At 53.6% G+C, this 18,717-nt stretch overlaps 3 protein-coding genes and 1 long non-coding RNA gene across 6 annotated transcripts in view; 2 read left to right on the plus strand and 2 right to left on the minus strand.

The window, feature by feature from the left end:
- C2 (complement C2) overlaps window positions 1-4,630 on the plus strand; it is an 18,361-nt gene extending 13,731 nt beyond the window's left edge. The window contains exons 10-18 of the mRNA XM_045155679.1: window positions 2,401-2,541; window positions 2,633-2,727; window positions 2,816-2,933; window positions 3,040-3,205; window positions 3,291-3,367; window positions 3,511-3,602; window positions 3,756-3,882; window positions 4,004-4,053; window positions 4,183-4,630. Of these exons, the coding sequence (XP_045011614.1) occupies window positions 2,401-2,541; window positions 2,633-2,727; window positions 2,816-2,933; window positions 3,040-3,205; window positions 3,291-3,367; window positions 3,511-3,602; window positions 3,756-3,882; window positions 4,004-4,053; window positions 4,183-4,359 (1,043 nt within the window). The 3' untranslated portion in view covers window positions 4,360-4,630. The remainder of the gene's footprint in view (window positions 1-2,400; window positions 2,542-2,632; window positions 2,728-2,815; window positions 2,934-3,039; window positions 3,206-3,290; window positions 3,368-3,510; window positions 3,603-3,755; window positions 3,883-4,003; window positions 4,054-4,182) is intronic.
- A 34-nt stretch (window positions 4,631-4,664) lies between these two features.
- On the plus strand, window positions 4,665-11,036 carry Cfb (complement factor B). Of its 2 annotated transcripts, none has more exons than XM_004671930.2 (19): window positions 4,665-4,786; window positions 5,065-5,217; window positions 5,302-5,535; window positions 5,832-6,017; window positions 6,142-6,315; window positions 6,529-6,630; window positions 6,704-6,840; window positions 7,577-7,715; window positions 7,963-8,094; window positions 8,291-8,392; window positions 8,467-8,604; window positions 8,958-9,055; window positions 9,399-9,516; window positions 9,655-9,808; window positions 9,894-9,970; window positions 10,125-10,225; window positions 10,306-10,438; window positions 10,526-10,575; window positions 10,824-11,036. In XM_004671930.2, exons 2-19 carry the CDS (start codon window positions 5,154-5,156, stop codon window positions 10,983-10,985), a joined length of 2,301 nt encoding a protein of 766 aa, XP_004671987.1. In that variant the 5' UTR covers window positions 4,665-4,786; window positions 5,065-5,153; the 3' UTR covers window positions 10,986-11,036. The 2 variants fall into 2 exon arrangements, with proteins under 2 accessions (XP_004671987.1, XP_045011613.1); XM_045155678.1 differs by having other exon boundaries at window positions 4,722-4,786; window positions 5,059-5,217.
- On the minus strand, window positions 8,189-10,044 carry LOC123462700. The gene is made up of 3 exons (XR_006638470.1): window positions 9,336-10,044; window positions 9,020-9,099; window positions 8,189-8,752 (listed from the first exon to the last, which is right to left on the minus strand). It is a non-coding gene; the product is annotated as an uncharacterized LOC123462700 (long non-coding RNA).
- A 133-nt stretch (window positions 11,037-11,169) lies between the features above and the next one.
- Window positions 11,170-18,713, minus strand: Nelfe (negative elongation factor complex member E). 2 transcript variants are annotated; one of them, XM_045155681.1, is made up of 11 exons: window positions 18,653-18,713; window positions 18,157-18,251; window positions 14,842-14,911; window positions 14,610-14,755; window positions 13,973-14,050; window positions 13,835-13,872; window positions 13,358-13,683; window positions 13,127-13,271; window positions 12,942-12,996; window positions 12,645-12,747; window positions 11,170-11,339 (listed from the first exon to the last, which is right to left on the minus strand). In XM_045155681.1, the coding sequence occupies exons 2-11, from the start codon at window positions 18,229-18,231 to the stop codon at window positions 11,242-11,244; spliced, it is 1,134 nt and encodes a 377-aa protein (XP_045011616.1). In that variant the 5' UTR covers window positions 18,232-18,251; window positions 18,653-18,713; the 3' UTR covers window positions 11,170-11,241. The 2 variants fall into 2 exon arrangements, with proteins under 2 accessions (XP_045011616.1, XP_045011617.1); XM_045155682.1 differs by having other exon boundaries at window positions 13,976-14,050; window positions 18,653-18,712.
- Between the last annotated feature and the right edge of the window lie 4 nt (window positions 18,714-18,717).

Below are 18,717 nucleotides of genomic sequence, written 5' to 3' on the forward strand. Positions count from 1 at the left end.
TTCTTTCCACCACTTCTTCCACAATGGACCTTATGGCTTTATTTATTTATTTTTTTAAGGAAGGGTCTTGCTGTAGCCCAGGCTGACCTGGAGTTCACTCTGTAATCTCTGGGTGACCTCAAACTCACAGCAATCCCTGTACCTCTGCCTCCCAAGTGCTGAGATTAAAGGTGTGTGCCACCATACCCAGCTCTATTTTCATTCTTCTATTTATTCACATGCAGAGAGAGAGAGAGAGAGAGAGAGAGAGAGAGAGAGAGAATGGGTGCCCCAGGGCCTCCAGCTTCTGTAAACTAACTTTATTTTTTAATTTTTTTTTCGGTTTTTCTTTTTTTTTTTTTTTGTTTTGTTTTGTTTTTCGAGGTAGGGTCTCACTCTGGCTCACGCTGACCTGGAATTCACTATGTAGTCTCAGGGTGGCCTCGAACTCTCAGTGATCCTCCTACCTCTGCCTCCCGTGTGCTGGGATTAAAGGCGTGCGCCACCACGCCCGGCTTTTTTTCGGTTTTTCAAGGTAAGGTCTAACTCTAGCTCAGGCTGACCTGGACTTCACTATGTAGTAGTCTCAGGATGGCTTCCAACTCATGGTGATCCTCCTACCTCTGTCTCCCAAGTGCTGGGATTAAAGGTGTGCACCACCACCCCCGGCTTCTGTAAACTAACTTTAGATGCATGTGTCACTATATGCATTGGGGAATACAACCTGGTTGTTAGGCTTTGCAGGAAAGTGCCTTAAACGCTGAGCCATCTCTCCAGCCCCCCCTTTTTTTTGAGGTAGGGTCTCACTCTAGTCCTGGTTGACCTGGAATTCACTTTGTAGTCCCAGGCTGGCCTTGAACACACGATGCTCCTCCTACCTCTGAATCCGGAGTGCTGGGATCAAAGGTGTGCACCACCACGCCCTGCCCACCCTACTTATTTATTTACTGGGTTTTCGAGGTAGGGTCTCACTCAAGCCCAGGATGACCTGGGATTCACTCTGTAGTCTCAGGGTGGCTTCAAACTCATGGTGATCCTCCTACCTCCTGAATGCTCACTAGAGCGAGACCCTAACTTGAAAAAAAAAAAATCACCTTCTCTCTCTCTCTTTTTTTTTTTGAGTAAGGCAAAGGAGATTATTAAGAAAAAGGTTGCCAGGCAAGTTGGCACATGCCTTGCATCTCAGCACTCTGGAGGCAGAGGTAGGATTGCTGTGACTTTGAGGACAGCTGGTTAGCCTGGGCTTGAGCAAGACTCTACCTCAAAAAAAAAAAAAAAAAAGTAAAAGAAAAAGGTGAAAAAATACTCCCAAGGGGTTGAGGAGATGACTCACCAGTTAAAGGCACTTGCTTGCAAAACCTGCTGGCCCAGGGTGCCATTCCCTAGTATTCATGTAAACCCAGTTGCACAAAGTGGTACCTGGGCTGGGAGGTCACTTACAGTGGCAAAAAGCCCTGGCATGCCTATTCTCTCTCTCCTTTTTTTCTCTAATAAATAATAAATGTTTTTAAAAATATTTTTTAAGTCAGGCATGGTGGCACACACCTTTAGTCCCAGCACTCAGGAGGCAGAGGTAGTAAGATCACTGTGAGTTCAAGGCTAGCCTGAAACTAATTCCAGGTCATCCTGGACTAGAGTAGACCCTACCTTGAAAATCCAAGAAAAGCTGGATGTGGTGACTCATGCCTTTAATCCCAGCACTTGGGAGGCAGAGGTAGGAGGATCATCATGAGTTGGAGGCCACCTTGAGACTATATAGTGAATTCCAGGTTAGCCTGTGCTAGAGTGAGATCCTACCTCAAAAAACAAAACAACAACAACAACAACAAACACCTGAAACTCTTAGGGTCAGGGGGCTGCCTCAGTGGTTAAGGTCCTTGCATGTAAAGCATGCCAGCCAAGGTTTGATTGCCCAATGTCCACATAAGTCCAGATGCACAAAGTGGTGCGCGCATCTGGAGTTCATTTTCCCCCGCCACACACTTCTTACAACACAATGACACCAGTCAGCCAAATAGGTTTTCCCTAATCTAGTGTAGCCTCATCTTAACTTTTTCTTGTTTCACTTTAACTTTTTGTTATTTATTTTGTTTGAAACAGGGGTCCCCTGTAGCCTCAAGTGGAAGGAGGGGAGCAGCACCCCAAAATTATCTCCTGATTTCCATATAGACATACACCAAGAGAAAAAAAAAAAAGACCTGAGACTACATAGTGAATTCCAGGTCAGCCTGAGCTAGGATGAAACTGTACCTCCAGAAGAGAATAAGTAAATAAATAAAAAATAGAAATTGGAAAAGGGACGTGTGGGTGTAAGAGAGGTCGTCAGGCAGCGACGAGGGAGGTAGGGCCATCCAGTGCCGGCCTCATGTCTAGTAGCTGCTCAGCAACAGGGCTCCAGTGATTTCCTTCTCGCCTCCTCAGACATCTACGCCATCGGGGTGGGCGGTGTGGATGTGGACTGGCGAGAACTGAATGAGCTGGCATCCAAGAAGGATGGCGAGCGGCACGCCTTCGTGCTGCAGGACGCGCGGGCCGTGCAGCAGGTCTTCGAGCACATGCTGGGTGAGAGCGCGCTGCGGTCCTCCAGCGAGAGCGCGGGGGCGCCTGGGCCCCGGGGACCCTCACCTTCCCCGTGTGCTCCTCACACCCACAGATGTCTCCCAGCTCACAGACACCATTTGTGGGGTAGGGAACCTTTCTACCAATGCCTCTGACCAGGAGAGGACACCTTGGCATGTCACTTTTAAGGTACCTGGAAGGAGGGGTGGGGCTTAGATCCCACAGGCGAAAGGAGCCCAAGACGTGGCAGTCCCCCATGGTGGCTTGTTCCCTGCAGCCCCACCACAAAGAGACCTGCCGGGGAGCCCTCATCTCTGACCAGTGGGTCCTAACGGCAGCCCACTGCTTCCACCACACCAAGGAGGAGGACCGCCCAATGTGGAGGGTCACTGTGGGTAAGGCCAGGGCTCAGCAGGCTCCTGAACCAGAGACCACAGCTCCCAGCACCTGTGTCCAGCCTTTAAGAGCTGCAGTCCAGTCTAAGTCACCAAACTTCCTCAGGGGATCCTAGTTCCAATAGGGGCAAAGAGTTCCTTGTGGAGAGGGCGGTGATCCACCCAGGGTTTGATGTCCATGCGAAGAGGAACCAGGGAATCCTGGAGTTCTATGGTGATGACATCGCCCTGCTGAAACTGGACCAGAAAGTGAAGATGTCCAGCCATGCCAGGTGCCCGAGTCTAGGGTGGGTGGGTACCTGCGGGGAACAGGAGTAACCGTGGATGAGCCTGTGTGATGCTCACCCTTCTCCCCAGGCCCATCTGCCTCCCTTGCACCATGGAGGCCAATATGGCTCTGCGGAGACCCCCAGGCAGCACGTGTCGGGACCATGGTGAGTCCGGGGACTCAGGGTTTATGATGATTTGGGGCTGGAGCTTGGGGGAACTGGCAGGGCCTGAGCAGCAGCTCCTGTGCCAGGCTCTTGGACTCGAGGTAAGGAACCTTACATGGACATCCCTACCTCCCTAATTGCAGAGGCAGAACTTCTGAACCAACAGAGCATCCCCGCTAATTTTGTGGCCTTGGATGGGCACAAGCTGAACGTCAACCTCCAGATGGGACCCAAGGTGAGGTCTCAGGTCAGGAATGCTGCTGCTCCTGGAAGGTGGAGCCCTGGCTGTCTGCTCTAACTGGACTCCCCCCTCCTCCTAGCCCTAGATGGTTGGCCACATGTCCCTGGGCCATTCATCCTGTCCTTTCCTACTCCACCCTTCCTGCAGTGGACAGGCTGTATTCAGGCTCTCTCTCAAGACAAAAAAGCATTCCCTAACCTGACAGATGTTACAGAGGTGGTGACAGACCAGTTCCTCTGCAGCGGGATGGAGAAGGATGACAATCCTTGCAAAGGTGAAGATCCGTGTTGGCACTCCCTGAGAGGAGGTGGTGGTGACCCTGCGGTCAGCGTGTACAGCGGGACAACCCTGAGCCGCCCTGGGTAAAGCTGTCTCCATCCCCTCTCTGCCTGCAGGGGAATCTGGTGGTGCCGTGTTCCTCCAGCGGAGGTTCAGGTTTTTCCAGGTGAGGGCTGGCCTGCAGGATACTCACCCTCCTTGCAGGGGGCACTTGGGAGGCCTTTAAAGGGACCAGGACGTCACAGCTGAGTGGAGGCTAGAGCAACCTCCCATCCCATTGCCTGCTTTCCTGCAGGTAGGCCTGGTGAGCTGGAGTCTTTATGACCCTTGTGTGGCCTCCGGCAAGAACTCCCGCAGAAAGCCGCCCCCTGGGGCCCTGCCTCCTCCCAGAGACTTCCACATAAACCTCTTCCGCCTGCAACCCTGGCTGAGGCAGCACCTGGACAGCACCCTGAACTTTTTACCCCTCTGATCATGACCACCAACCCTCATCTCCTACCTCTGAGCGCCCACCCTCAGAGCTCTGTGTCCTATCTTCACCCCTAGCATAAACCCTAGAGAAGTCCAGAGACAAGCAACGCAAGCTGGGGAATCCCCAGGGCTGTGCCAAGTGCTGGCTGCCCCATCCCCCTGCCCCAACTATGGGCACATTCCTTAACCAGTGAGTGAGTGACTCACCCTACTTTCACTTTTGCACGGAATTTCCCAGTTATGAAACTAATTAAAAAAATCAGCAATTTCCACATCTGTCTGTGCCTCTGCCTGGGTACAGGGGGTGGGGAGGCCAGCGTGATTCCAGGAAGGTCAGAGACCCTGTTACACAAATAGCGCTGACCTCTGCCCTGTAACACAGTCCACAGGGGAGTGAGCTGGAGGACCCATTTCTGGTTCCTGAGGAGGTAGTCTGGGCTTGTTGGAGAGCTGGGGCTCAGAAGGCCGTACTGTTGGGGAGGGTCCTGGAATAGACAGCGAAGGGAGGCGCTTATGCAGTAGTTTCTATTTCTTCAGTTGACAGCTCAGGGGCACTCCTGTTTGAATGTTCCCGGAAAGTTAATTGTGTGTGTGTGTGTGTGTGTGCAAGGCAGGCAGATCAAGCAACAGGTGCCAAAACAGATTGCATAAAAGGCTGGGGACTGGCGAGCAGAAAGTGTAGCTAGACCTGGCTCTGGAGTTTCAGCTTGGACCTCGGAACAAGCAGGCGCCCAGAGCAAAGCTGGGAAAGTGCTCCTGCCCACCACCCCCACTTCTCTCCTGCCTCCCACCGACATGGGCTGCAGCCTCAGACCCCGATTCTGCCTGGTACCCTTGGTCTTGGGCCTCTTGTCTGGAGGTAAGCAAAGGTCGCTTCTCCCTGCTGCCCCCCATCCCTCCTTGGTTTGGGGGTGGGGCAGGCTTTACCACTGTCTCTCCACAGGTGTGCCCACAACTCCACTGCCCACAGCCCGACCCCAGAGCTCCTGCTCTTTGGACGGGGTGGAGATCAAAGGTGGAGCCTTCCGACTTCTCCAAGGGGGCCAGGCCCTGGAGTACCAGTGTCCCTCTGGCTTCTATCCGTACCCCGTGCAGACCCGCACCTGCAGACCCACAGGGTCCTGGAGTGCCCTGCAGACCCAAGACCAAAAGATTGTCAAGAATGCGGAGTGCAGAGGTTCGAGACAACCACAGTGGGCAGTGGGTGGAGGCGACAGAGTCCAGTAGGCTGACCAGTTGGGCTGAAAGGCACAGGCACATTTCTTGGGGAGCAAGTGGGAAAGGGAAGGCTGGAAGCCCACCTTCACTGTGTTTGCCCATGTCAGAGAACACTCAGAACTGGAGGGACTGGGCAACAGGACGGCTGTGGGTTAAAGGTTGGATGCCACTCCTGAGGGGCTTCCTCAGGCACCAGAAGGAATGTCTTGGAGACATCCCTTCCCTCTTGGTGACTGTTACTTGTTTTTGCCAAAGCTATTCGCTGCCTGCGACCTCAGGACTTTGAGAATGGGGAGTACTGGCCCCGAGCCCCCTACTACAACTTGAGCGACCAGATTTCTTTTTACTGTTACCACGGTTACACTCTCCGGGGCTCTGCCAATCGCACTTGCCAAGCAAATGGCCGGTGGGATGGGGAAACGGCGATCTGTGACAATGGAGGTGAGAAGCAAGTCTGCCCCTGATCATCCCCTCGCCCTGAGGGATCAGATCCTCCCTGGGGACAGGTGTCTATGTCTGCTCTCTGCCTGCCCTGGGCTCACCCCCATTTCTCATGCCTCTGCAGCATCGTACTGCCCCAACCCTGGCATCCCTATTGGCACAAGGAAGGTGGGCAGCCAGTACCGCCTTGAAGACAGAGTCACCTACCACTGCAGCCGGGGCCTCACCCTGCGTGGCTCCCAGCAGCGAAGATGCCAGGAAGGAGGATCGTGGAGTGGGACAGAACCTTCCTGCCAAGGTGAGCCTTGCCCTGCTCCTCCAGATGGCTCCTGCCCTGCTGTCCTAACGGGCCCACACTAGGGCACTGTCTTCTCGCCTCAGCCCATCTCCTTCCTCACGTCCTCCCAGTTTAGCCCTCACTCTTGAACCTGTCCCTCCTGGAATCCCATCACTTCCCCACCCGCCACTGTGTTGACACTGCAGACAGCTGATCTATCTCTGACCTTCCCAGATTCTTTCATGTACGACACCCCTGAAGAGGTGGCGGAAGCCTTCCTGTCCTCCCTGACAGAGACCATAGAAGGGGTTGATGCTGAAGATGGGCACAGCCCAGGTTCGAGGGCAGGGAGGGAGGTGGGAAGTGGGGGAGGAGAGGAAGGGCATGCTGAGTCTCTGTTGGCACCCAGGAGAACAGCAGAAGCGCAAGATTGTCCTGGACCCCTCGGGGTCCATGAACATTTACCTGGTGCTGGATGGATCAGACAGCATTGGAGCCAGCAACTTCACGGGGGCCAAGCGATGCCTCACTAACTTAATTGAGAAGGTATGATTTCTCTGAACGATGACTCACCACCTCCAGACTGGCTTTCTGTACTGCAGCCGCTCTGAACCACAGTCCAAGAAAGCCCAGGTCCTATCCTGTCCTCCCCAACTGTTTTGAAGCAGGGTCTCACTGAGCAGCTCTTGCTGGCCTTGAATTCATAGAGATCCTCCTACCTCAGCCTCCCAAGTACTAAAATTAAAGGTGTGCACCACCACACCCACTGGTTTTTTTGGGGGGTGGGGAGTGCTTCAAGGTAGGGTCTCTCTCTAGCCCAGGCTGACCTGGAATTCACAATGTAGTCTCAGAGTGGCCTCAAGCTCATGGTGATCCTCTTATCTCTGCCTTCCAAGTGCTGGGGTTAAGGGTATGTGCCACCATGCCCGGCCCTCCTTCCCTTTTTATTTTTAATTTTTAAAATTTTTATATATTTGAGAGAGAGAACAGTCACGCCAGGGCTTCCAGCCACTGCAAGACGTGTGTGCCCCCTTGTGCATCTGGCTAACATGGGTTCTGGGGAATTGAACCTGTGTTCTTTGGCTTTGCAGGCAAACATCTTAACTGCTAAGCTCTTTCTCCAGCCCCATCCTTCCCTTTTTGCATGACCCAGCATCCTGATGGCAGTCAGCCTCCCTGAGCTACAGCCCCCCAGCCTGACTCAGGCCTTCCTTGTTCCAGCAAAGATGAATTCTCCTGACCACAAGCCACTGCCATGAACTGTTGCTCCTCTCACCCACAGGTGGCGAGTTATGGGGTGAGGCCAAGATATGCTGTAGTGACATATGCCACCAACACCAAGATCATCGTTAAAGTGTCTGATGAAAAGAGCAGTGATGCCGACTGGGTCACAGAGCAGCTGAACCAGATCAGTTACGAAGGTCAGGAGCGCAGGGGGCTGCAGAGAGACAGGCGGAGATGCAGCTGGGAAGGCAGGGAGGATCGCCTTCCAGTTAGAGGACCAAAGGGTCATTGAGCAATGGAGATTTGTGCGAGTGTTGGGAGGGTCAGAGGCAAGTCACAAAGTGGCAGGATGTTGGCTTTCGGCTGGCTGTCTGTGACGGGCCTCTGGTGCCCACAGGTGACTCAGGAGAGCCGGGGAGGTCACGATCTCTTCCTTCTGTACAGACCACAAGCTGAAGACGGGGACTAACACCAGGAAGGCCCTGCAGGCCGTGTACAGCATGATGAGCTGGGCCGGGGACGAGCCCCCCGAAGGCTGGAACCGCACCCGCCATGTCATCGTCCTCATGACGGACGGTCAGAGGGACCTCCCTCCCGCCTGCCCCCAGCCTCCTGCGCTACCACTTGGTCAAGCCCACCCGCACTGCTAAACGGAGCTGGGCCCTGAATACTGTTCCCAGCTGGCTGCTACGCACGCTTTCCTGTGACCTTGCCACCAGCTCCCCCTTGCCCACCTGCCAGACTTATCCCCTCCCCCGCATCTTTCCTGCAGGTTTGCACAACATGGGTGGGAACCCCGTCACTGTCATTCACGACATTCGGAGTCTACTGGACATCGGCAGGGACCGAAAGAACTCGAGGGAGGATTATCTAGGTGAGTGACCTGCCCCGCACCCCACGCCCTCCTTTCCCAGGGCCCGGCCCCTCACCCTGTCTTCCCTCCCTCAGACGTGTACGTGTTCGGGGTCGGGCCTCTGGTGAACCAAGAGAACATCAATGCCTTGGCTTCCAAGAAGGATAGGGAGCAGCATGTGTTCAAAGTCAAGGACATGGAAAACCTGGAAGACGTCTTCTTTCAAATGATTGGTAGGAAGATGGAAGAGTAACGGGGCCACTCTCCCCACTTCCCCCAGAGCTGTTCATTTCCCTACTCTCAGCATCTATACCCGGTTCCTGGTGTTGTCCACTTCCTGAAAGTAGAATGACAGCTGTGTAGCTTTACAAGGTGCAGAAACTGAAACCAAGAGGCCCAGGGACAGCAAGTTAGCAACAGCCAGGTCTCTGACATCCGGGCCACAAGCAGCCCCCTCCCTGTGAAATGCCCCAACTCCTCAGAAACAAGCACCCTGACCCCTTTCCTCCTCGTGACCCTCTGCTCCCCAGACATGCAGGGACACAGCTGAAGATGGCCTTCAGCACTCTCTCCCTCTCTTTGCCAGATGAAACCAAGTCTTTGGGTCTCTGTGGCATGGTTTGGGAGCACACGAAAGGCACTTCTTACCACAAGCAACCGTGGCAGGCCAAGATCTCAGTCATTGTAAGCACAGAATCCTAGCAATGGGGACTTGCGGGAGGCGAGGTCTGGAAAGAGAACGGGCAAAATGTTCAGCTGGGCCTGAGTAACTTAGCAAAACGCTCTCAAAACAGGAAGCCCGGGGTGGTGGCCCATGCTAGTAATCTTAGCAAGTGAGGAGGCTGAGGCAGGTGTACTGCCTTGGGTTTGAGGTTGGGAGGGGAAGGGCTGGGGCTATAGCTCAGCAGTACAGGGCCAGCCTAGCAAGCATGGGGCCCAGGGCCTGGTTCCCAGCACCACGTACATGCCAAGCCCACGTGAGACTGGCTGGTGAAGGCTGAGTTCCCCTCCGTGGCTGCATTCCCAGCGCCCTACGAAGGGACACGAGAACTGCATGGGGGCTGTGGTGTCTGAGTACTTCGTGCTGACGGCGGCACACTGCTTCACAGTGGACGACCAGAAACACTCCATCAAGGTCAGCGTGGGTAAGACGTCCCGGCGGATGCTGAGCTCCCACCAAAGCCTCCCTCTTGCTCCGATCAGTCAAGGATGGGGGTAAAACACGTCACTCAGGGGGAGGAGGCTGCCCACAGAAAAGTAGTGCCCGCTCTCCTCCCCCTCAGGAGGGAAGATCCGGGGCCTGGAGATAGAAGAGGTCCTATTTCACCCCAACTATAACATCAATGGGAAGAAGGCGGAAGGGATTTCTGAGTTTTATGACTACGATGTTGCCCTGATCAAACTCAAGACGAAGCTGAAGTATGACCAGACTCTCAGGTGAGCACCTGTGTCCCCAGAAAGCTGGGGAAGGTGGCCAGAGGGCAGGGTACAGGTGGCCCCTGACTTCCCATCTCCTGAACAGACCCATCTGTCTCCCCTGCACGGAGGGAACCACCCGGGCTCTGCGGCTTCCTCAGACGGCCACCTGCCAGCAGCACAGTAAGGGGTAGCCTGGGCTAAGACAAGATGCCAGGAGGCAGGAGTGCTGTGGGAGGGTGGTGATGCCCAGCTTAGAGCACACACACCTGCCGTGCACAAACGGGGATGGGCGGGGGCAGGCAGCCGGGCTGAGCCAGTCTGTGCCCTCACCCAGAGGAAGAGCTGCTCCCTGGCAAGGACGTCAAAGCCCTGTTCGTGTCTGAGCAGCAGCAGCAGCTGATCCGGAAGGAGGTCTACATCAAAAATGGAGACAAGGTGAGCGGCTGCTCTCAGAGCTCATCTCAGCCTGTCCTTCTCAAGCCAGTCTGGTCACTTCAGCCTTCTCCCACCTGCAGAAGGCCAGCTGCGAGAGAGATGCTCTGTACGCCCCAGGATATGACAAAGTCAAGGACGTCTCGGAGGTGGTCACCCCCAGGTTCCTCTGCACGGGAGGGGTGGATCCCTACTCTGACCCCAATACTTGCAAAGGTGAGCGAAGGCTCTTACTATAAGTCCCTGAGGGAGGCCAGGTGGTCCTCTCCCTCTCCCAAGTACAGCCTCTTTCCTCTCCTGCAGGTGACTCTGGAGGTCCTCTCATTGTCCACAAGAGGAGTCGCTTCATTCAAGTGAGTGCTCCCTTCCTGTTTATGGGGAGTTGCCAAGGAGCTAGCATGGGCCCCATGGCAAGGGAGCTATGTGTGGGGCTGGCGACAGGAGGGAAGCAGGGCCTGCCTCACCTTATGGCTATACCTAACTGGATGTGCACATGCCCAGATATGGTTGAGCTGGGTTCCTAGTGTACCACCTTTAGGTCAGCTCAGCTGCTTCCTACCATAAAGTACCAAGCAACTCACGGCATCCCTCACTTATGCAGGTTGGTGTGATCAGCTGGGGAGTGGTGGATGTCTGCAAAGGCCAGAGGCAGCGGCAGCGGCAGCAGGTGCCTGCTTACGCCCGGGACTTCCATGTCAATCTCTTCCAGGTGCTTCCCTGGCTCAAGGACAAACTCAGAGATGAGGATCTGGGCTTCCTGTGAGGGGATTCTGTTGTAAGGGGGCATGGGATCTGATTAAAGCAGCTGCAATAATGACTGTGTTCCAGACGTTTCCGGGGTACAGGAGTGGGGACATATACTGGCCGTGTATTATAAAATCTGACAGCCATTTTGAAGGCTTCACCCCAATCCCAGGTGTTGAAAAAGTAGAGGCTGAAGGCAGACGTGTGGGCTTCCACCCCAGAGTTTACTAAGACCAGTGCTTGGGCATGTGAGGCACAAGGATTACAGCTGTGTTCTAGAAGCCATCCACAAGGTTTTCCTTGTAGACATCATCACTGTACACGATCTGGGTCCTCTTGTCCCGGTGGCAACCCTTAGAGCTGTTCTGGACAGCTAGGAAAGAGGAGAGTGACATGTAAGGTCAGAAGGTTGTTATGGGTCCCCTGGCAGCCTGGTGTTCATGGTGCCCTCTGGTGGCCAACCCCCTCATGAACAGTGTAAGGTGTCGGGCCATATATTGGAACGTCTGGTCATTAGAACATCTCCAAATGCCATGGTTGTGAGGTATGGTGGATGATGTTGACCCATGGCTTTTGGCCAATACATGAAAACCAAAAGTGAAGGGCCAAAGAGAGTTCTCAGTGGTTAGAGGCACTTGCTTGCAAAGCCTGCCAGCCTGAGTTTGATTCTCTAGTACCCATGTTAAAGCCAGACGCACAAAGTGGCACATGCATTTGGAGTTTGCAGCAACAGAGGCCCTGGTACATCCACACTGTCTTTGCTGTCAAATAAATAAGTAAATAAAAATATTTATAAAATTAAAATGAGAACAATTCTGTGATACTCTATGGACACACTGGTGGGTGCCATTTCTTTTCTGGCGTCTACAGGGTCACTCTTCCTCCAAAACCTTGCCTCTGCTCACTCTTCCCAGAAAGATCTGTCTTCAGGAAACTACCAGGTGTACCAAAGCTTTCCTGGAGGAAGCTCGGGTCCTTAGCATGCTCCTTCACACCCTGACTGCCCTGCCTTCTTCCTTCTCCACCTCCACGGCCCTCTTCTCGCTCTATCCAAGGGCTCCTCGTCACCCCCCCCCCAGCCCCACCACGGTGAGCAGCTCCTCCTCTCCGGCCTCACCCTGCCACCGCTCACCACTCTGCCTGCGCAACCCGCGTCTCTCGGCCCCTCTCGTGCTGCTTGGCTCAGACCTTTCAGGATTGCTGCAGTCTAAATTTCAGCCTAGTGTGTCAAGATTGCTGGGGACGTGTGGGGTATGCGGAGCAGAGTCCAGCTTCCCAACATATTCCTGACAATTCCTTAAGTCAGTCTTGGGTCACTGTTTTCTCCAGAATGCACATTTCCAATGGTTCTTCATCTTGTGGACCCTGTGATGCACATGACTCAAATCTATACTTCTGGTCCTCATCTCCCATCGAGTGCCTGTCCCTAGTTCAAGTTCAACACCCACCATGCTCCAGCTGGGAGGGAACAAGCTGCAGGAGACACTGCCTCCTTCCACCCCGACCCCACCTGCTTCAGTCATGCTTGTCTCTCCTCTCCTTACCTCTGGCAGACAGCCTGGCAATTCTCCACCCTCAGCTTCAACCCAAATTCTAACTTTTAGCCTCTTCTTCTTTTTAAACCTTTAGCACTTTTAGGGAACCCACAGATGTGCAGGGGGGAGAATCCTGCACCTACCGAGGGAGCCCCACACAGACTTGCCGGTGGCGACATCCAGCATGGGCTGCTTGCGGGCGATGTTGACTTTGAGCTGGACAGATTCCACCTGGGTCCCGTTGAGCTGCAGTGCAGAGGGTAGGGGATGGAGGAGGGGCGTTACAGAGAGCCGAAAATTACCCCAGGGCGGCTATGCTAGGCGTCTGTAGATGTCAGCTCTGTCAGGAAGAATCAGTTTTGTCCTGGACCCCGAGTATTTGAGGCAGAAATGTGAGGATGAGAGGAGGAATGGGATGAATAGGTCTGAGAGGTCCCAACCTCAGCAACAGCCTGATCTGCTGACTCCATCTTTTCATAGGTGACGAAGGCACAGCTGGGATGAGAGAAAACAGGGTCAGCACAGGCCGGGGGACCCCACCAGATCCAATCAAACCCCAGGCAACAAGCTGTGGAGACAAGGCAGCTCCGTCCCCAGGTTCACATCCTAGGCCTTTCTTCCTTACTTTCTGGGTGGATCCATGGAGAGGTCAATGATGTTTCCAAAGGGAGAAAAGGCCCCACGGAGGAGGGTGGGGGTCATATCTTCTCCATACACATACAGAGTGTTCCCCTTCCGAGGCGCCCGGCGTTCAGGGAATGAGTCTGATCCTAGAAGTCAGAAATGACTGTCACCACATGGTCCATCTCACATCCACCTTAGTAGGACCAACCTGACCCTACCCAGGACCACTCACTGCGGAAAGGGCCCTCTCGGTCCCGCTCCCGGTCTCGGTCTCGATCCCTGTCCCGATCTCTGTCTCTTTCCCGGTCCCTGTCTCGATCTCTGTCCCGCTCTCGGTCTCTGTCTCGCTCCCTCTCTCGGTCTCGGTCTCTGTCCCGGCTCCTCTCATGACTGCGGTCCCGGCTGCGGCTCCGGGGAGGGGAGGCTGAAGAGCGGGCACCACCGTGTTCTTCATAACCCCAGTCGAAGTTTCGAGGTGGGCCATCTCCAGCCCCAGCGGCCTCTGTTTCTTCTCCATCTGGCCCCAGTTCCCGAAGTCGATCACTAGAAGACACAAAGCTGGGAGAAGCGAGAGTGAGAATCAAGAGCGGTTTTTATCTCCACCTAGACCTTGAGGACAGTCAACAGTCCCTCTGCAGTCTCTTTCCACTCCAATCACAAACCTCTGGCCATCGACCCCCAATCAAATTGGACTCATTCTCTTGCTAACCTTTCATATAGAGACTTCCTCTGGGGACGCCTGGATGACTGAAACAAAGACCAAGAACAGTTAAGATGATTCCTAGATGTTGGAGTGGGTTTTTCATCTCCTCACGCCTCACCCCAAGGGACAGAGACAGGGAACCACTACCTCCTGTGGGTCCTCATCTGCTGATATGCTCCTCTGGAACGGCTGGAAAGTGGGCACAGGCCCCTTCTCAGGATCCTAGGGTGCAGAAGAACCCAGTGTCAGTGCATGACACACACCTAGGCTTCTCATTTTCTAGATAAGAAACCTAAAGCTGCGCTACGGTGTATGGGTGTGCCCTAGTCCCCAAGACTTGAAGAACAAATGGATCACCTGTTCATGAGTTGTATACCAGCCTGAGTAAGACAGTGAGCCCCATCTCAAAAAGAAGGGGGAAAAAATGAAGCTGGGTGTGGCAACACACAACTTTAATCTCAGTACTTGGAGGGAGGCAGAGGTAGGAGGAGCACTGAGTTTGAGGCCAGCCTGGGCTAGAGTGAAACCCTGCCTGAAAACTATAACCGTCCCCTCCAAAAGATGATTCCAGACTAAAACTTGGAACAGCACAGCAACTTGCCTGAGTCTGAACACTTACTGCTGCTCCCTAAGCTCGTGTCCCTTCCACCCAGGGGAGAACCCCAACATCAGGGCTCTGGTAGTCTGAATACGTACTTGGGGGAGAACCCCGACATCAGGCTCTGGTAGTCTGAATTCATACTTGGGGGAGAACCCCGACATCAGGACTCTGGCGGCTTACCTTTAACTTCCCCTCTAGGGTTCGAGAACGTTTGAAGCCTGAATTCTTGGTCTCGGCCTTGATGGCACTGATGGCTCCGGATTTCACCAGCTGCTTCGCCTGTTCTGTTGCTGTGGCAGTGTCCACCACAGGCTGTTCTGACAGTGCTGGGGTGGGAGGCGGAGTGTCATTCATGGGGCAGGGTGGAGGGCAGCCCACGCCGCCCCCAGGGCCCCGGGCTCTGGTCACTCACAGCGCTTGACACCGCCCTGGCTGGCCGTGCTGCTGCTGCTCTGCTTCTTCAGAGCCAGCAAGGCCTTCTTCTGGAATGGGGGGAGGGGGAGACTGTTAAGTGAACAGCAGCCAGTCCTCTCAAGACAGCTGCCTTCCTGCCTGTTGCAAGTGTATGTGAAGTACATCCGTGTGTGTGTGTGTGTGTGTGTGTGTACACACACACATATGGGTGTGGAGGCCAGAGGCAGACTTCAGGTGTGTTCCTTTGTCACTTTCCACCTTATGTATTTTAAATATTGTTAAGTACTTATTTCAGAGAATATGGGTGCCCAGGACCTCATGACACTGCAAATGAACTCCAGATGCACGTGCCACTCTGCATCTGGTTTTACTTGGATCACTGGGGAGCTGAACCTAAACGGGCAGGCTCTGCAAGCAAGTGCCTTCAACTGCACCATCTCCCCAGACTCACTTATTTACTGAGACAGGGTTTCCCTGAACACTGATTCAGCTAATGAGCTCACCAGCAAGCCCGGGGGATCCCTGTCCCCACCTCTCTACTGCTGGGACTTCGGAAATGCTCTGCCGGGCCCGGCACTGTTATCCGTGCGGGGAGCAGAGCTTACACTCTCATGCTTGCATGACAGCCACTTTACCAGCTGAGTTATCGCCCCAGTCTGAGTCAGCTTTCTTGGCAGAAAAACAAAACAAAACAATGCAAACGATGCCCCTGGAGTGGTGCATATACACCCCGCCATCATTCTGCCAACAGTATTTAAGCCAACCTAACTACGGTATCCAGAGACCTTCCAGTCTCTGTTCTGAAGGTGCAATCAAATGAAATCATGGAATGGAGCTCCAGCCTATCACTTGCATGTAAACACAGGCAAGAAGTGAAATGCCTAATTCCTTATCAGAAACAAGCCAGGCATGACAGCACACACCTTTAATCTCTGCTCAGGAGGCTGAGGTAGCATTGCCATGAGCTTGAGGCCAGCCTGAGGTTACAGAGTGACTTTGAGATCAGCCTGAACTACAGTGAGACCCTCCTTGAGAAGATAAATAAACGTACAGCCCAGGAAGGAAAATGACTACGCTGACAGTCAACATGACTATAAAGGTGCAGGTTAATCACAGCTGAAAGCAAGTAAGGTTTCCTGATGCTTAAACGGCCATTAGATGGAATCCTGAATAGAATCAGCTGAACAAAGGAGAGGGTACATTAAAAGAAAGCAAGGTAGCAAAGATGCGGAAAGCAGGTCTCAGGAATGTGTATGTTGGAAGTAGTAATTCTGTTTGATTGACAAGAATGCCAAAGCAAGATTTTAGGGCTTTGCTCTCCTCTATACACACTGTAAAACCTCTTAGTCCAGGATGACCTGGAATTCACTACGTAGTCTCAAGGTGGCCTCAAACTCATGGTGATCCTCCTACCTCTACCTCTCGAGTGCTGGGATTATAAAGGCGTGCGTCACCACGCCCGGCTCCTCTGAAAGGTTCTGAGAAAGAGGAAACAGAGTTTACTGTTTCCATTGATTTTGTTGTTGTTGTTTTTGGTTTTTCAAGGTAGGGTCTTGTCTAGCCCAGGGAATTCCCTATGTAGTCTCAGGCTAGCCTCAAACGCATGGTGATCCTCTGCCTCCCAAGTGCTAAGACTAAAAGCATGTGCCACCATACCCAGCTGATTTTTTTTTTTTTTTTTTTGAGGTAAGGTCTTGCTCTGGCCTAGGAGCAGGAACACCTGGAATTCATTATGTAGTCTCAGTGTGATCCTCCTACCTCTGCCTCCAGAGTGCTAGGATTAAAGGTGTGTGCCACCACACCTGGCCCAATGATCATTTTAAATTTTTTAAAATTTATTTAAGAGTGGGAAAGAGGCAGTGGGAAGGAGAGAGAAAGACAGAAAGAGAATGGGCATGCCAGGGCCTACAGCCATTGCAAAAGAACTCCAGACACATGCATAACCTTGTGCATCTGGCTTATGTGGGTCCTGGGGAATGGAATCTGGGTCCATAAGCTTTGTAGGCAAATGCCTTAATGACTAAGCCATCTCTCCAGCCCCCAATGACCATTTTCACACAAGTGAAGAAGTCTGTCCAAACAAAAGACTTAAGAAACTTGAGAGGCCATTACAGTCGCCTAGGTGAGTGTCAGCAAAGCCTGGTTCTGAGGAACTCACAGGCATGAATAAACAGACTAAATTACTTAGAGGTATCAAGAGTATTCAGCATGCTGGGTATGGTGTTGTGCACCTGTAGTTCTAGCTACTCAGAAAGCTGAGGCAGAAAGACAGCAGGAGTCCAGGAGTTCAAGACCAGCCTGGGCCATGTAAGTCAGATCTTGTTTCAGGAAAAAATAAAACACAAAAATAAAATAAAACACAACAAACTGGACATGATGACCCAGGCCTATAATCCCAGCACTCCAGCAGCTGAGTAAAGAACACTGTGAGTCCTATGTCAGCCTGGGCTACAGTGAGACCCTGCCTCAATCCCTATCATGAATAAATAAGGAGAGAGGGCTGGGAAAGGGCATGAAAGGGTTGACAGTATCTGGCTATGTAAATAGTTCAGAAGTCAGAGATGAGCACGGTGGCTGATGCCTGTGATCTCAACACGTGGGAGGCTGAGGCAGGAGAACTGCTATGACTTTGAGGCCACCCTGGGCTCCGTAGTGAGTTTCACACAAGCCTGGGCTAGTTTGTGAGGCTTTGTGGGGAAAAAGAAAGTCAAAGAGATGAAATTTGGAGGCCAAACGTAAGACTTGAGTATAGTAGATCCTATCTGAAATATGAAGAAATGAGACTAGGACTGGAGAGATGGCTTAGTGGTTAAGCGCTTGCCTGTGAAGCCTAAGGACCTCGGTTTGAGGCTCGATTCCCCAGGACCCATGTTAGCTAGATGCACAAGGGGGCACACGCGTCTGGAGTTCGTTTGCAGTGGCTGGAGGCCCTGGCGCACCCAATCATATTATCTCTCTCTCTCTGTCGCTCTCAAATAAGTAAAAGTAACAAAAGAGAGAGAGAGAGAGAGAGAGAGACTAGATTAGGTGGGAAGAGGACAGCTTCAGTTTGGGTTATCTGATGGCTTTCAGTAAGGCACTGGATGGAACTGGGAAATCTCAGCTCGGTAAGACCCAGGAAAGGTTGGTAATTCCGAAGGACTGCACAGGGAAGAAAGGAGGCCTGGGCCAAGACTTGAAGCCAGAGAGGCGACAGCCCCTCCCCCCCCCACCTCCATGAGCCGGGAGAACCCTCATCCCTTCAGCATTCATCCCACGTGTCCTCAGGGTGCCGAATATGGAAGCCCAGCCCATGCCCTGCACACTCCCTCACCTTTTTCTTGAGTTTGTTAAATTTCTTCTGCAGAGCCTCCTCCTCCTCGCTCAGTCCGGGGGGTATCACCAACATGATGGCTCCTGGATGGAGAGCTGAGACATAAAACAAACAAAAAACCCAACATCTTTCTCAACTGTCACCACTCAAGGCCCGCTGCCCTGGACCCCGAGCCCACCCTCCAGGCCCGCCGGCTCCTCCTCTTGCCTTTGGCCCTGCCCTAGCCCTGTCCCCCCCCACGGGCTGATGCCCACGTCCCTCTCGGCGTAGGCAAGCAGCATTCCCTCTAGTCTCCGAGGTGCAGACACCAGCGCCCTTGGGTGGGCGCATCGCGTAACCGGGCAGGCTGCCAGGCGATGGCCCCGAGCCGCAAGCCCATCAGGGTTGGCAGCGCCGACCTCGGGGTCCCGCGGCGCGGCGGCTGGCGCTCCCGGGGCCTCGAGACGACGAGGACAACGCGCCGGGCTCTGGAGCAGGGGCGGCGGGAAGGGCTCACCTGCGGGCCGGCTGTCGGGCCCCACCGGGTCGGGCGGCGCCCGCGCTGCCGCGGCGAGCCGGCTC

Source organism: Jaculus jaculus, chromosome 8 (assembly GCF_020740685.1).
Source record: "Jaculus jaculus isolate mJacJac1 chromosome 8, mJacJac1.mat.Y.cur, whole genome shotgun sequence".
Taxonomy (NCBI): Eukaryota; Metazoa; Chordata; class Mammalia; order Rodentia; family Dipodidae; genus Jaculus; species Jaculus jaculus.

Coding starts and splice junctions, on each gene's coding strand:
- Nelfe (XM_045155681.1), bottom strand. CDS start 18,231: ATGTTGGTGATACCCCCCGGACTGAGCGAGGAGGAGGAGGCTCTGCAG. Junction 13,873..13,972: donor ATGAGGACCCACAGGAGGTA/GTGGTTCCCTGT, acceptor TCTTTGTTTCAG/TCATCCAGGCGTCCCCAGAG. Junction 12,997..13,126: donor TCCATGGATCCACCCAGAAA/GTAAGGAAGAAA, acceptor CTCTCATCCCAG/CTGTGCCTTCGTCACCTATG.
- Cfb (XM_004671930.2), top strand. CDS start 5,154: ATGGGCTGCAGCCTCAGACCCCGATTCTGCCTGGTACCCTTGGTCTTG. Junction 5,536..5,831: donor CAAGAATGCGGAGTGCAGAG/GTTCGAGACAAC, acceptor TTTTTGCCAAAG/CTATTCGCTGCCTGCGACCT. Junction 8,605..8,957: donor CGTCTTCTTTCAAATGATTG/GTAGGAAGATGG, acceptor TCTCTTTGCCAG/ATGAAACCAAGTCTTTGGGT.